At 34.0% G+C, this 18,082-nt stretch overlaps 1 protein-coding gene across 1 annotated transcript; it reads left to right on the top strand.

The window, feature by feature from the left end:
- The first annotated feature begins 12,729 nt into the window (after positions 1-12,729).
- On the top strand, positions 12,730-13,119 carry LOC145045673 (uncharacterized). The gene has a single exon (XM_078993993.1). The coding sequence runs from the start codon at positions 12,730-12,732 to the stop codon at positions 13,117-13,119; it is 390 nt and encodes a 129-aa protein (XP_078850119.1).
- Positions 13,120-18,082: the final 4,963 nt, after the last annotated feature.

The raw sequence follows: 18,082 nt of genomic DNA, 5'->3' as shown, positions 1-18,082 counted from the left end.
TTTACTTGAAAATCTTTGTTAGGATATGGGTTTATTGTATGATAACATTGAGTATGCATCAAAGGAAGTTTCAAAATTTAACAAAGACTTTCAAAGTTTGTTTGAAGTTCATTTAACAAAGTATAGTTCAACAAACATGACATGATGTGAGGTACGGGGGGCATGCAGATCCACTTATCACTAAAATAACAAAACAGTTCGTCTCTATAATACTTTGAGGAATGAAAAATTGAAACGTGCTCAGTCTAACACCGCTAGTAGTGAGCTCGGAAGGTACATTGGTTCTGATTGTTTGGCACAAATGAGTGTGCAAGAGTGTGATAATTTTGATATTTTGGCTTAGTGAAAAGAAAATGATACCCAAATTTCGATTCTAGCCGCCATGACCCGTGACCTACTAAGTTCACAAGCTTCTACGGTAGCTTTGGGATTTGGTTTTTATTTTAGTGGCAATGTTATATCACCAAGAAGAACAGAACTCACCCCTTTGTCGGTGGAAGTCTGCATTTGCTTGAAATGCTACCTCAATTGCATGGAATGGATACAAGACGTTGAACTACTAGAGGGAAAAGCGTTTCATGTTGAACAACAAGTACATGACGCAGAAGTAATCATGTGATTATCAATACCACTCACCCTACAAGAGTTTGAATACGAGAGAACATTGCACAACGACATGGTAGATCTACTCTAATAAATGAAGATTTTTTTTGTCAGAAGTTATTCTCTCATTTAATTTGTTAAATGTTATTTTGTGGTTATTTTGAATTAATTTTTTTTCCACATGTCATTATTTTTCTTATATCTTTTATAAATCCAAAGTTCTCAAGTATTTAGACATTCATATAAATTTTTTTTTTCAATTAATATACGTAATACATGGGTTTCACAACTAGAGTAATAATAAATATATCTAATTCACTAATGTAACTTTCCTTATAATTTTTAAATTTCTAAATTGAATTCAATTATTTTAGTTGTTTATTTATTTAAATTCTTAGTTTAAAATTTAAAGATAAATAAACACTTCAATTTTAATAATTAAATAGTTTACTTTTTTCTTATAAATTTAAATTTTCTAAATTGTTAGATGGTTTTTTATTTTTTTTAATAAACTCATATAATACACGGGTCGCAGAAATAGTGAAACATAAATCCAAAGAACAATGACTATGACTAAGAATGATGACTACCACGACGACGATGTTTTATATTTTCTAACTTTATGTTTGAAGATGTATTAGTTTGATAATTTGAATGTTTTGTGTTTTTATGTTTGAAGTTGTTGTATGCATTTCCACTAAAAACAAAAAAGAGAAAAAACGTTGAAAGTTTCTCCAAATTTGTCTTAAGTCATGTTTTTCAATTCAAAGCATGTATACATATATGCTTATATACATATATGCTTAGCTTTTTTTATTTTATTTTATTTATTTATTTATTTATTTTTTTGTGAAAGAACCCATTTTGATCAAATTCACCAAATCAAAAAGTTACCTCATGCATATGTTACCCTCTTTAGTCCAAAAACAAAATCAAAAAAGAAAAAGAAGAATGTAGCACATCGGTTTGTAGTGAGCCGGTTTAATTCAAACTGAACCGGTTTATATAAGTTCGGATAATACATATATACCAAGGTTCTAAAAAGCTCGCCATGGCTCCGTCATGGCACGCCATGACTCGAAGGTTTGCATGTGCCGCCAAGCTTTGCCAAAACGCCGCATTGATCCATATATGTGTATAAAAATGAATAATAGTAGAAAATATATATAAAAATATGAATTATATACAAAATTTCCGCCTTAAGTCACGCCTTACAAACGACGTGACTCGCCAAGGCTCGGAAAAGCTTGAGGCTTGATATTGCTGCCAAGTGACGCCTTACGTTATTTAGAACCTTGATATATACATATACACCTGTAGAACCAACCATATATCCAATTTTAAGATTGAAATAGAAGAGTATAGACCTTATTTGGTAGATGTTGATGTCCTAGCTCCAAACCCTAGCTTCCTCTTCATCAATTACACTCTAAATCACCATGAAGAGCTTGAGAATCGTCCATGGAAGCCCTAATCTTCTCCGTAACGTGTTTTTCTTGCCAAATGGAGAGAATAACACCAACTAGCTTACATACTTCTTATTTGGATAATAGACCCTTCAGTTTTGTTTTCTCTTAAATGGAGAACATTTGACATAATTTTAAATGGAACTTAGTATATTCATTCATTTGTCCCATAATCCTAGTCCTAACAATATGGCCTTGACTAATTTAAGGTAAGCCTTCAAGTTTGCTCAATTAACAAATCTGGTCCCTTAACGTCAAAATCTTACTTACACATAGACCATCATTCCGACTTGAAAAGTAACTAGTTACTTTAATATTTACAGAAATAACCCATAACCATATAATTTATAACATTCAAGTGGTATTTGGTTAAACAAGTGTCAAATTTCAACTTTGGCCCTTTAACATATATTTATCGATTTGACTTTAATAAACTTCTAATAGATTTATGTCATTATTATTTAATTTGTTATATTGAAATTATCTAACTGATTTTTGGTTTGTATGTATAAAAGTAAATAATAGCTACAGTTTATTTCTGCATGTTTAAAAATAAATGATTATTATAATAAAAGAAAGAATATATGACGATACGTATTTTATGGTCATAATTTATATTTTTGTGTGTCTATAGGTTAAACAATAGTGATCATAAAATAAAAAACATGTGACAATATTTATTTTATTGTCATGGTTTAATTATCTTTCGTGTATCCAAAAGTAAAACAGTAGTCATGATAAAAGAAAAAACCTATCACTATATGTATTTTATGGTTACGGGTTAATTTGGGATGTGTTTCTAAATGTAACAATAGTAATGAGAAAAGAAAAACAAAAAAAAAACATCTCGCTACGAACATTATTGTTATCACAATTTAATTTGTTAGGTGTGACTAAAGGTAAAAAGTGATCTTAATAAAAGGAAAATTTGATGACTAAGTATTTTATGTTCATGGTTATCAAAAGAATAATTAACACAACCACAAAATTGCTACCATATAGTTGTAATTGTATGTTAGCGGCTACGATTGTAAATATGATACAACCACATGCATTTTAAAACATTTTATAGCATGAATAGTTCATGCGAAAATATTTCATGGTATACTTTATAGTGTTCCAAAGTTGAATTTATTTCATATCTAATTTCACTGGTTAAAATTAATATTCAATGTTAATTCGACGTTATAACGATTGGAGCCGGTTTTTGGTAAAACTACTTTTTCTTAAAGAGTTATTGAGTTTAGATTAAGTTTAAAGAACATTTTAAACCTATTTAAATCTTTAAAAGTTTGGCTATTTAAAAGTTTGGCTATCTAAACCCCAACTTGATGTTATTTTTTTTTTGTCAAAATGTTTTTAGCAAGGCAAATAGATTTACATTCATACAACATTTTATAGCAACAAAAAATAAAGATCACAAGCATGCATTTAAATTGTATAAACAAAGCTACATTCTAATAATATTTATTATGAGCCATCACAAAAAATATTAAATCATTTCCTAAATGACTTATTAGGACACTTCAAACGTCCTCAAACTCTATGTTTTTATAAGGTCTTCATGCTTGATCTTATTACATTATATATATATATATATATATATATATATATATATATATATATATATATATATATATATATAATCTAAAACTAATTTAGTACATAGAGAAATAAACAAATGAAATAATACCTATTTATCTATTATATAATCATATGAATAAACAAATATCAACCACAAATGTCCTAATGGTTTGTATATATACAAAAACAACATCAAACATATTAATAAACAACTCTTTGTTTTTTCTACGACACTTTTATACAACAAAAATGCATGGAAAAATGGTAATAAACATTTTTAAATACAGGTTGACAAAGAAAACCAATATGGACATATCTTTAGCCAAGAGACATTCATGCTTATTTAAAAAAAACAAAGATTACCAAACATAAAAAACCAATCTAACATTTAAAAGATCGCTCTGATACCACTAAAGAGTTTTGAAACATAAAAATAAAGCGTTTTTCAAAACACATGGGCAACAGAAGCTATAAAATTTACTACAAATTTTGGAGCATATTTAAAAAAATCACCAATGATCCTTTTAAAGAGGTTATAATCATATTAAAAGTAGAGTAAGTGTTTCAGAATGACAACCTTTTGAGCCTTTAGACCCTATTGGATTTGGGGTGTTGATAAAAATAGAAAAAACAAGAAGCTTGAACTTCTTTACAAGTATGCATCACCAAGATTAAGATACCAAGAACTGCTAGATTCTTTTTTGTATGCTTTGTTATTTAAGCCTTTAAGTGCTTAACAAAATAAGCACTAAATGAAGACACAAAGTAAGCACCAATTCTTCACACCTGACATCAAAAGATGAGAGGAAAAAGAAGAAGCATATAAGTTATGACTTTTTGGTGAGTTTAGAGGTCAAAAGAACTAGTTAATTTTCTTGCAGGAGGCTCTCTTCTATAAGCTTATAGGGTATCCAATTCTCGACGCATATTTCCTTAGATAAACTTGATCCCTTTACCTTGATCCCTAGGCAACCTATGCTCCCTTAATTCCCAAGGAAACCCTAGAACCCTTCTAGAATTTGTCGCCCCTCTTAGGCGAGTTCTAGAATAGGTCAATGTTCAAATTTTGAACATTATCACCTCTAATCCTTCCACTTTTAATTATTCCAATTAATCCCAAAATTAACTCTGATTAATTTATAATTAAATAATCCTATTTCTAATAAACATATTATTCTCATATAAAAATAATAAATTATTTATTTTTATTTGTAATTAATTTAGTAATCACATAGTAAATTAATAGATTAGTCTCTCTCTCTCTCTAAAAGTCATCATATTCAATTACTAGGTTTGAGGCAACCCAAAAGGACTTTGCTAATAGTTCAAGTGTATACTAATTCAGTTATTGGCTTAGACACCTAATTCAACAAACACCACTAAGAAACAACCCACCAGAGGTGGTCTTTACCAACGTAAACTGCCACAGCGCTACCCCTTTTTTCCTCTTATTTTGTCGAGCAACCACCTCTTCCATCTTGTGTTTAATATTTTGTGGTGTTTGCTAAGTCCAAGTCCTGGGTTTTATATTTGCTTCGCGGGTTATATTGAGTCCAAGGAACTAGTTATAGTTTGTGTTTTCTCGAGGTGTTCTCAAAGATAACCTCACTCTCGACTCTAATTCACAAACGACACATCAAGGGTGAGTGTTTACACCCCTTCTTTTTAAAGATTTTATATTTTGGGGGAGAATACATGCTAAATGAATGCTATTCGGATGATAAAATCTTATCTAAGTAAAAATGCAAACACATATGCATATATATATATATACATATATACGTATATATATATATATATATATATATGTATATATATATATATACACATACATATATGCATACATACATATATATATATATATATACACACACACACACAAATATATATATATATATATATATATATATATATATATATATATATATATATATATCTTCTTTTTAAACTAAAATTACGATCTGTTCAAGACCCTTTTTCCCCTCTTAAACTTTATGGTGAACAAAACTATACCATATGCAAGTACTTCATATCGATACTTTTTCAGGGATTACTGGCACATGTTGATATAATTTTTTAAAAATTTATTATGATTTTTGCAAAACTGCATATCATTTCAGTCCGTTTTAGATCAGTTTGTGAAAACGATCATTTTCACCGTATTTAGGATACATATCGTGTTAGGAAAAACAATTAGCTAGGGATAAAGTAGACTAAATTTCTAAGGCGTGATAGTTTATAGATCTTAATTCCAACACCCGTTATTCTAGATAATTTTTGTGTTTTGTCTTACAAATTATATCAAGTTTAAAAAATTGTTATTTCGTCAAGTAAGATGTTATTCAAAAATAAAATATTCAAAGTCAAGATATGTTATATAGATATATTACATTGTTATAAATATATTACAAGTAGTAAAAATGAGTAAAAATGATATATCTTCCTACTACAAAGTGCTATGATTTTATATAAAAAGCATGTCATAAAGTATGTGTCATAAATGGTTATCAACTTTTTAGTTTTCAACTTTTATATATATATATATATATATATATATATATATATATATATATATATATATATATATATATATATATATATATATATATATATATATATCACTTGTATCCTAGATTCATAAAAATAGTTAGCATAGGATTTATCGCTTATTTAAAACGATTATTATGCACTTTTACACTTATATTAACACACTCGACGTTTATACCATACAACTTTATCTGTATCTGTGGTTGCTAACTACAACCTTGGTAGATAACTTTATCTACATATTTGTATACCTTAGTTAATGACTTTTATAGGAAAACATTATCCGTATATCTAGTCACCTAGCTCGGCTATAATACTCATTATAAACATTAACTATAACTCTGTATCTCTCTCTCTCATTCTCTTTCGCTCTATACAAACCATGGGCTTGGTTTATCTCACTACAATACAATTTTAATTATGGTTTACTTATACCAAACCCCGTTTTGGCTTTCAAAGACCATTATATATTCTTTACAAACTCATATTCAAGTATGGATTTTCTTACAAAGAAAACACTTTTAGTTGTTTTAATATTATCATTATTGTTGATAGTAGAAAATTTGTATCTCTCACTAATTTTGTGTTGACCCTCAAAACTACATGTATTCTTAGGGAATCAGTAATCAAGCTGATAGACAGAAGATTAGTCATGGATTTTAGGCATCCTATTTATCTAGTTTTATTTTGCTATACCTTCCTACATGTTTAAGGCAATTTATGTACTATACTATTATCTATAAGAACCATGTATTCAAACATATAGATGGAATACAAATGTTGTTTTATTTATTGTAGTACTTTTGTTATATATTCAACTTTGGTTGTGATCCATGAACTTAGTTGTACAACCCAACATGTTATGTCGCCTTGGTTGGGGGTGTGACAAGATCCTGTAGTAAAATCATGATCTCTCACCATTTGTTCAATCCTAGAAAAAGAAAAACTAAGCAGACCCAATTTTCTTGATTGGTTCAAACATCTTAGGATTGTCCTTAAACTAGAGAAAAAGGAATATTTCCTTGATGAAACCATCCTGGAGGAACTAACATCTAATGCCGCCAAGGCCTTGAAAGACGCTCGAAAAAAAATGTCAATGATTCGCTTGAGGTGGCTTGCATCATGCTTCCCACAATGTCACCCGAGCTTTATAAAAGTTCTAGTTCCATGAAGCGCTAAACATGATCGAGCAACTAAAAATCATGTTTTTGGTTCAGGCTAAGCAAGAAAGGTTTGAGACCTTGACTGTTTTCATTGGCTGCAAAAATGGTCGAGGGTTCTTCAGTGAGTAGGAGAAAAGCATTTATAAGTTGCATTCAATGCTGAAAATTCCAAGAGAAAAATCTACAAATCTAGAAATCATATGTTGATGATCTACGAGGGAAAAATATCCAAGAAGAAAAATGGTAATACTGTTGGTAAGGGGAAATAGAAAGTCTTTAAGAAAGGCAAAGGAAAAATAAGGGTTCAATGGAAGCCTTTTGCTACAAACCCTACTCTAAGGCCTGAACCTACCGCAGAGTTTTATTGCTTTCACTGCAACGAAAAGAACACAAGAAGTGCAACTGTCCCAAATACATGGAGGAAGTTAAGAAAAACAAGGCCAGCCTGATTGGCTACCTCATGTATATATGTAATTGAATTATATGCGTTTCGTACTAATTCTTCGGTACTCGATATTGGAAGTGGTACCAACATATGCAATGATTTTCAAGGAGTAAAGAATATTAAAGAACTGAAATATGGCGCTTTGGAACTACGAGTAAAGAATATTAGAGAACTGAAAGATGGCGCTTTGGAACTACATGTAGGAAATATCAATCGAGTAGTTGTCAAGGCCATAGGGAAATATCATATCCTACGTCTAGATAGTCTTTATCTTGTTTTGAACAATTTTTGTTATGTACTTAGTATAACTAGGAATATTATCTCCACTTTCTGTTTGTATGAACATGGTTATCGTTATGAGTTTAACATTCATTTTGGAAACATATATGTGATTAAACAAAATATATTCTATTTCGTGACATGGCCCAATAATGGAATATATGAAATCAAGTTAAATGGTTCATATAACAAGGACAATTCAATTTACAATATGAAAAATAAGAAAACAAAGTCAGACTTAGTTTAAAACTTATTTATGGCATTGTTACCTTGGGCATATAAACAGATTTTACATCACTAGGCTTCAAAAGGATGAAATTTACGAATCAACAGGCTCTGAGTCTTTTGATGTGTGAAAATCTTGTCTATACGGCAAGATGACCAATGTTCCTTTTATTGGTCTCGGTGAAAGAGCCTTGGATCTACTAGGACTCATACATACTGATGTATGCAAACCTTTTAAGATAATAAACTGAAGCATTGAAAGATACTTCATTACATTTATTGATGACTTCATTAAATTTGGATATATGTATCTCATAAGACACAAACATGAAGCCTTTGAAATCTTCTAGGTATTCCAAAATAAAGAACATAATCAGCTAGGTAAATCATTCAAATCCATACGATTGTATCATGGTAGTTAATGTCTAAGTTATGAAATTGAAGAACATCTTAAGAATTGTGGCATAGTTTCACAACTCACTCCACCTTGAACACCACATCATAATGGTGTTTTTGAGAGGAGAAATCATATTTTACTTGATATCCTACGATTAATGATGAGTCATACTTCCCTTCATCAATCTTTCTAGGGATATTCCCTTGAAACCATAGCCCGAATTGTAAATATGGTCCCAACTAAAAAGGTTAGTAACACTCCATACGAGTTATGGAATGGAAAGATTCCATTAATGTATTGCTTAGATATTTTGTCACATCTATGTTAAAAGAGATAGTACTAACAATCTTGAACCCAGATCTCAAAGTGTATCTTTGTGGGATACACAAAAGAAACCACTGACTGTTACTTTTTTCATAAAGAAGAAAATCGAGTATTCCTAGCTCAAAAAGCTGCATTTCTTGAAAATGACTTTATTATGAATAAATAAAGTGGGAGCTCCATTGATATCACATAACTTCGAGAAACACAACCTATAGTTAAGGATAATAGTCAACCAAGTATCGTGGAAACTAAGAGTATTATTTAGATGCTAAATTACACACAAATTGTATGACGCTGTAACACCCGGTTCCTGGTATGTCTTTGATTCAAGAATTTTATGTATTTTTCTCTGGGACTCGAAGAATTGGTGGCCCAACTCGTCGAGTAGAGACGGGTTCCATGGGAAATTTAAGTGACCTACTCGACGAGTCTGAGACTGACTCGGCGAGTAGGTGTTGTTTGAGAAAAACCCTTAATTTGAGGGTTTGCACCCTATTTAAATGCCTTATTGCCACCTGCATTGTCCCTTATGCTTCCAGAACACCTCTTATCGAAACCCTAGCAGCTTTGAGTGATCTAAGTGATGGGTTTTGTACAAACAATCCTATGTGTGCATGTAACCCTAAATTTGGACCTATGTTTTCTCTGTTATATTTACAACATTATAAACACATGAAGAACCCTAGCATGCTCCTAGTATTTTCGAAATTCGTTATAGTAGGATAGATCACATACCTCTTGTTGTTATATTGAAATAACAACTCAAATCTTCAAACCCTAAGTCTTGAAAGCAAGTACTACAAGTGTAGTACCTTTAATGGCTCACAAACGCCACAAGCAAATGGAGAGGCAATAGAGAGAGAAGAGAGGAGGTAGAAATCGGCTCTAGGAACCCTAGGGATCAAGTGGATGATATTTATAGCCTTAGGGGTCTTTATATACGGTAGAGATAAGGGTTACAGTCCTTATCCTTATCTAGTTGCTTGCCCACCAAGTAACCAAAAGATAAGCCTTGAAAGCCCTATGCTTGGACGATTTCAAGGTTACTTATCCCTTGAATTCGTCTAACCTATATCTACGGTAAACATTGCCCTACTTTGCAACTACAATATAATTACAATTCAGCCCCTCTAGTTTAATTAATTACACTTGATCACAAAATTAATTCTTAATTAATTATTGACCAATATTAATTAAACAAATATGATTTCTCCTTTAATATATTATTCTTATAATATATTAATAAATCATAATAACCTCTTTCTCTATTTATTTCTCCAGTCAAGGTGCTTTAGTGAAGGCAACCCAAAAGGACGTTGCACAACCGGGTCAAGTACTTACCAAATATGGTTACGGGCTTAGACACTAATCCAACAGTCTCCCACTTAGATAAGTCTAGTAACCACAAATGCAAGTACAACTTGATTAGCAATCGTAGATCTCAAAGATGTTGTTGAACTCTGATCTTATCAGTAACCTGTCCTTTAGATAAGGGATCGTATAGTCCTCTGTTTAGATATTGTGCGGACAATCTCATGAAACGTTGTCATACTTATTATCCAGCAGTTTGTTTCTCGATATCAGATTCATTTGACATAGAACTTAATTGAACACATCAATTCAGTCCTGACCGGGCCCAACACATAAGTCAAATTAAATCATCGAGGGGCTCTGATATCGCTTTTACCCTCTTAGAATAAAAGTAACAGATAAACTTCGACTTATATGCATTTACTACTCACTAATCAATTATACACAACAATGCGTTTTATGACATCAATTTACTAATGCGGTTTCACATTATCAATGCACAATTAATTAGTAAACAACAAACCATATATTTTGGTTTTAAGACCATATGATATTATCGTCTTGCGATCACTTGTGGTACATTCCATAAAGTGATTCTAGCAAGCACGAGTTTATTCCAATACTCAAACCTTTTTCATAAGCACTCATGAATGTTGTAACTGTTAGGTGCATTTTGTGCACCTTTTTGCACACCTTTTAGTCCCATTTCTTGCATCTATTTAGTATAATTGTCCTTCATATGTCTTGAATTTCATCATATTTCATGTTAGTCTCTAGAACAACCTTATTTGCACATTTTCATGTTTTTTTTTCAGGTAAACCAGATGTTGGAACGTGCTTTGGGAAGTGTCGGGAAGCATTGGTGAAGATTTCGGGATGATCGGGCGAAGAACGAAAAAGTTTGAAAAATCAAGTTTGGATTCGGAGTCAAAGGGGTACACGGGCTGTGTTGGATTTACATTGCAAAACCAACACGGGTTGTGTTGACCAAAAAGAGGAGCTGTTGACCATGCTGAACACGGGCCATGTCAGATTTACTCTATGTTCAACACGGGCCGTGTTCGACCTACAAACCAACTTTTGGCAGTTTTTCCTATCTTTCATATTACGGGTTAAGGGTCATTTTTCACACACACAACATATCAGAGCACATTTGGAGGAGGACTTTCAAAGGTTTTTGCAAGGGTTTGATTAGCAATCATTTGGAAACATTATTTCTAGTATTTGTAAGTTGTAATTGCACTTTAATTCCATCTTTTATTCTTGTGATCTTGTTCTTGCCATGTGTGGCTAGAACCCTAGTTTCTCCAATTTCATGTTTTGACTTCTTGGTAGTGACTTCAATCATATGAAATGATGTTTGTTCTTAATTTCTATCTAATGAATTTGATTTTGCTTCAATCGAATGTTTGATTCTAATTGTGATTCTTATTGGCCATTTGAATTAGGGTTAGGTCATTCAAGTTATCTCTTTTACAAAAATCCGTAATTGTTTTGTGAAATTGAACAAGTAACAAGCATTAAATTGATCTCTATTGAATGAATTTAGTGTAAATCTTATTCATACACTTTTACACTCCCGAGCTTATGAGGAGTATTGGGTGTTTAGATTAGGTTAGTAAGGTTAGGATTAATCAAAGTGCTTGTTTTGATTGATTAATGTGGTGAATGGAAAGTGTTAGAGCTTGTTATAATTTTCAAGTACCAACTTAGATAGAATGAAACAAATATCTTGTCATATTTGATTCATATTGTTGGATTGTCATACATGGAGTTGGAGTCCTTACAAAATCTGAATTTAATTCATTAGTTTAGTTGTTTACTCGTGTTTTATATTGGTTTGCTACATCATTACACTCACCCCCCCTATTTAATCTTTTGTGAACAAATACCTTACGCAAAGAGGTATATACTAATTATCCTGTGTCTCTGTGGAATGACGCTACTTGCCTTGTACTACCTTTCTAGTGCAATAGAGTAGTGTACTTGGAGTCATTTGCACCCCTTTATTTGTTGGGTTTGACACGCCTAACAAATTGGCGCCGTTGTCGGGGATGCGGTGTTACTAATTGTTTTATGCCAAGATCTTTTCGTACAGGTACACCATTACCACTTGATTCGGAGATAGAAAAGACTATAAGGAGAATACGGAGGCAACCCAAGCTTTGTAAGAGGCAACCGGTTTCCGGGACTTATTTGCCATCTACTCCCACGGTCATCAACATTTGGGAGGACATATCCCTGTCAAGTGTATCCGCATCAGAAATAGAAAGCCCATCACCCTCGCCACAACCATCATAAGCCATAAATACCACTCCACCCTCTTCACATAATCATCATATCCCAAACACTACACCCACAGAAACACCAACTACTACTCATGCCATGGGAGATAACCACGAAGGGAATCCACCTCCAAACCCACCACCCGAACAAACCCTACGCCAATGGTTAAGACAAGAGGTTACTCAACAACCTCTTTGTATCACGTATCCAGCTGCCACAAACCTTGAATTAAAATCCGGGCTTATCCACTTACTCCGAACTTTTAGAGGTTTGGAGAATGAAGATCCTCACAAGTTCCTCACTGAGTTCCATGTAGTATGTGTGGGTATGAAATCACACAATGTCACGGAGGACCAAATCAAGCTTAGGGCATTCCCCTTTGCAGTGCAAGATGCAGCCAAAGACTCGCTTTATGACCTCCCACCGGGGACGGTTACTACTTGGATAGATCTTGCAAGGTTGTTTTTGGATAGTACTTTCCCGAGATGAAAGCTTCAGCCCTACAAAGGGAAATCATTGGAATCAAGCAGCTCAAGAGAGAAGCTTTTCACACATATTAGGAGCGATTCAAGAAACTTTGTGCTTGATGCCCAAAGCATGGAATTACCGAATATCAGCTTCTCCAACATTTCATTGAAGGAATGACTCTAATGGAAAAAAGGCTTCTTAATGCCTCCAGTGGTGGATGTTTACCCAACAAGATTCCTACTGAAATCCGCAATCTAATCAAGAACATGGCTGAAGATTCCAAACATTCAAGCCATGATGAAGAATGGTACACGGATGCACCCCGAGATTTAAAGGAGGTCCAAACTACTCATATTGAAGCTCAATCGTCCGAGCTTACGAAAGTGGTTATGATGCTAGCCAAAGAAAAAGGTGTGCAGCCCACACCCCGCCCATGCGGTATTTGTACTCAAGTGGGGCATCCAACCGACATGTGTCCTCAACTTCAAGAGGAAGATTATGAAGAAGCAAAAGCCATGGGAGGTTTTCTTGGGTCTAATCAAAGGGGATATGAGCAGCCACGGGGTGATCAAAGATAGAGTAACAATCAAGGTTGGGGAGGAAATCAACCAGGAAATTATCAACCAAGTAAACCACATCAATACCAACAAAGACCACCTTTTCCATCACAAAACTTTTAGCCAAGGCAACCACAACACCCTCCTCAATAATCAGGTTCATGAAGTATGTCCTTAGAGGAAATAGTGAAGAGTTTGGCTACTAGTACACAAGCTTTCCAACAAGAGACAAAAGAAAGCATAAAGTGTTGGAATAGTGTCTAGGGCTGCAACTATATTAGGCAAGTATTTGACCCGATTGTGCATAGTCCTTTTGGGTTGCCTTCACCATAGCAACTTGATAGGATGATTTATTATGAGAGAATAAATATTATTAATATATTATGAGAATAATATAAGGAATAATAATATTTTTATTTGATTAATATAAGTCATAGATTAATTAGTATTAATTTGATGACTTAAAGAGATTAATTAAATAAGAGGGTATAAGCTGTCAATTGTTTGATAGGTACACTTTGGGCTGTAAATCCTTATAGGATAGAGGGTGGACGATTTCTAGGGCTAAGGATAGCCATAAAATCGTCCAAGGCTTATCTTTGGTAAGGATTAGGATTGCTTCGATTCTAAGTTATCCAACTAGGGTTTAAGGGTAAAACCCTAGGAGCCTTACAAGTATAAATAGACCCCTTGGGATTGGGAAATCGGCACCTCCTCTACAGCAAGGAAACCTTGGCCGATTTCTTCCTCTCTCCTCTCTCTCAAATCATTCTCTTTGCTAGTTGGTGTTTGTAAGCCATTAGAGGAGTGACAATTGTGACTCTAAAGCTCCAAGAACAAGAAGATCAAACAAGTGTTTCAAGGTAAGCTTCTAACTCTGGTTTTGTATTGTTCTTATACCTAGTTAGCCATTAGAAGTCTTTGATTCAATGCATGTTTAATTAGAGAAATCTAGATCCAAGCATTAGGGTTTGTATGTGCACATAGGAATGTTCATATGACCAAAACTCATCAGTGGTATCAGAGCCTAGATTGGTTTGTATTAAATTGTTGCTTGATTGTTTGAATCTTACCTGTAAAATTTGATTTTTATGATTCTGAGTCATGGACTCGGCGAGTCCCATAGTGGACTCGGTGAGTTGGCCTGACTCGGCGAGTCCAGATTGGGTACTCGGCGAGTCCGAGCGTCAGGAAGAGCCAAAATCGGGATTTTTTCATATTTATCTTATGGAAACTTACCTTTATCATATTAGGTCAACCCAAATCCGATTTTATGATATATATATGACTATATTTTTGATCTAATTGAAGATATTTATCAATTAATAAAATATTTAATTTCCTTATATGATAATTATTAATTATTTTGATTAAATTGATAAATTGTTTTTCAAGAAATCATAAATAAATCAAATATGGATAATTATGTGATTAATTGTTAATTTGAATTATTTGTTATTTGATTCTTTATGTTTTAAATGTTTAAAAACTTGCCCTCAACTTTTTGAAATTTATGTTTTGTAATTAAAAGTTTAATTTAGACAATTTAAATTTCAAACCCTAGAATTTTACAAGTTTAAAATCCAACCCTATACTAATATAATATTACAAGATTAATATCTCTATATGTATAACTTAAATGCTAGTCTTACCGTTAGTAGGCCTCATTCACGAAGCTGGTCTATAAGGTGGGTATAAGGTTGCAGCCTATAAAATGGCGCTTAATGGGTGTACACTCACACCCACTGCTTGCTTGATCGGTGGAGGGTCGTAAGTCGAACGGGTAGGATAGGGCAACCTCATCTTCACATTAAAAGTATAATATGAAATACAAAGTAACTACATGTTTTCTTAAAATTTCGCAATCTTAGTTACTTTAGGAAAAGTGAATTGATGCAATCCCATGAAATTACACTTTACACCTTGCTAAGAAGTTAGTGGAGCGTGTGTGGTTTACGGGCACACTAATTGGTTCTAAGTGAAGGTGGCAAAGGGTGATTCATTGTTTATCATAGTTCGATGGAGCGTATGTGATTTATCAGCACATCGAATATGTGATCGTTACAATGAAGGCACCATGTGAATTTGCATGGTAATTCACACCCGCTTTGTGATCCTTGGTATCCCAGTCACAAACAAGAGGGGCATATCGAGATTTAAACATGCCATTGAAAAAGTTTCAATGAATCTCATCCAAACCTAGGAATTCTCAATACATTTAGGACTTAAAGTTTTGTTTTTCATGGTGGAGAATTAGTGAATCGTCATTCACTTACCTTCAAATTGTTTGCATATTAGATTACGGCATCCCTTTTCTAATGTGTAAATATTGTTGTTGGATCGTAGCCCTAATTTTTCTTATTGGGTGATAATTAAGGATTCATATTCTAATCTATCTTTGTCCTTTCTATTTGTAGATGTCGAACGGTAACAACGCTGCTGCGAGTTCATTCACTTTGATAAGCCTCTGTCAAAAGGTCACCTTCGATGGAACGAACTTTAGCGAATGGATAAGATACATTCGCATGATTTCTCGCTATGAGGATAAGGAGTATGTCCTCGATGAGAAGCTCAAGAAAATCAACCCTGAAATCGCTACTCTGGCCGAGATGACTGCTTTTGAAACTCACGAGCGTGATGCAACGAAGGTACATTGCGTCATGATCGCCACTATGAACTCCGAATTCCAAAAGTCCTACGAGGACATGTATCCGTACAAAATGCACCAAGACTTGTTGGAGAGATATCATCAAAACGCGAGACAAGAGCATTATGAGATTTTCACTAACATGATTTCCACTAAGATGGGTCATGGAGAGTCTCTTACCGTGCACCTGCAAAAGATGCAAAGGTATGTCGACCGTCTTCGCAAGTTGAATGTTGACTTTGGAGAAGACTTGGCGATCGACATGGTGCTTCACTCTTTGCCTCCAAGTTATAATGAATTTAGGATGACCTATCACATGAACAAAGAAGAGGTCACCCTAAGCAAACTCCAAGGTCTCTTGAGGGTCACTGAGAGCAACTTCAAGGACAAGTCTGTTGCACTAGATGGTGCCTCTTCTAGTGGGACCAAAGTTAAAGCCCGAGATGGTGCCTCTTCTAGTGGGACCAAAGTTGATCCCGCTAAGACCTGCCCTAACCCAAAGGAGGCAGAGTGCCACCACTGCCATAAGATAGGACATTGGAAAAGAAGATGCCCAGAGTACCTGCAAGCCATCAAGGAAGGACAGATGATGCCATCTTTCGCAGGTATTTACAAAATTAAATCTAATGATTCATCTCATGATATTTCTTGGGTTCTTGATACCGGTTGTGGTTACCACATTTGTTCTAATGTGCAGGGACTAAGAAGAAATAGAGACGTGGAGCATGGAAGAATAAATCTAATCATGGGGAACAGAAGATCGTCGCCTGTGACCAAGATTGGAGTGTATTCTTTAGTTCTTAGGAATGGTTTATCTTTAGATTTAAACAATTGTTGCTATTCGCCAGAAATGGCTAGAAACATCATTTCATTTCATGGTTTGTTTAGACAAGGTTTTAGATTTTCTTTTAATAATGAGAATGGTTCTATTTTAGCTTATCTGAATGGTGTCTTTTATTTTGAAGCTATACCATGTAATGGAATTTATGAAACTATTATGATTGTTGATAACTTAGGAAATGATGTTCTATGCATGGATTCTTCCAATAGTATGGATAAGGCATCCTTGTGGCATTGTCGCCTTGGACATGTCAACAAGAAACGCATAGCCTAACTCCAAAAGGATGGAGTGTTGGAGTCATTCGACCTTAGGGAAGATGACACATGCGAGTCTTGTTTACTTGGAAAGATGACTAAGTCACCCTGCGCTGGTACGTGCGAAAGGGGTGAGGGTCTATTGGATCTCATACATACCGATGTGTGTGGACCGTTTAGATCTACCCCGAAGGATGGAAACCGCTTCTACGTGACTTTTACCGGTGACTATAGTAGATATGGGTATATCTACTTAATCAAACAAAAGTCAGAAACTTTTGAAAAGTTCAAAGAGTTCAAGAATGAAGTAGAGAATCAATTAGGCAGGAAGATCAAGATGCTTCGATCCGATTGAGGAGGAGAGTACCTAAGTCTTGAATTCCACGATTATCTCAAGGAGTGTGGAATAGTTTCACAATTGACACCACCTAGGACACCGCAATTGAATGGTGTGGCAGAAAGGCGTAATCGAACCTTGTTAGACATGGTTCGCTCTATGATGACTCATGCTTCGCTATCTATATCTTTTTGGGGGTATGCCTTAGAGACTGTCGCCCATATTCTCAACGGAGTCCCTACTAAGAAGGTTGCCAAAATACCTCACGAGATGTGGATGGGGAAAGCTCCTTTGTTAGCACATATCAAGGTTTGGGGTTGCGAGGCTTTCGTAAGACGAGATACTCAC

This window comes from Lactuca saligna, chromosome 5, assembly GCF_052625555.1.
Source record: "Lactuca saligna cultivar CGN05327 chromosome 5, ASM5262555v1, whole genome shotgun sequence".
Taxonomy (NCBI): Eukaryota; Viridiplantae; Streptophyta; class Magnoliopsida; order Asterales; family Asteraceae; genus Lactuca; species Lactuca saligna.
This window is presented reverse-complemented; position numbering and strand designations above follow the sequence as displayed.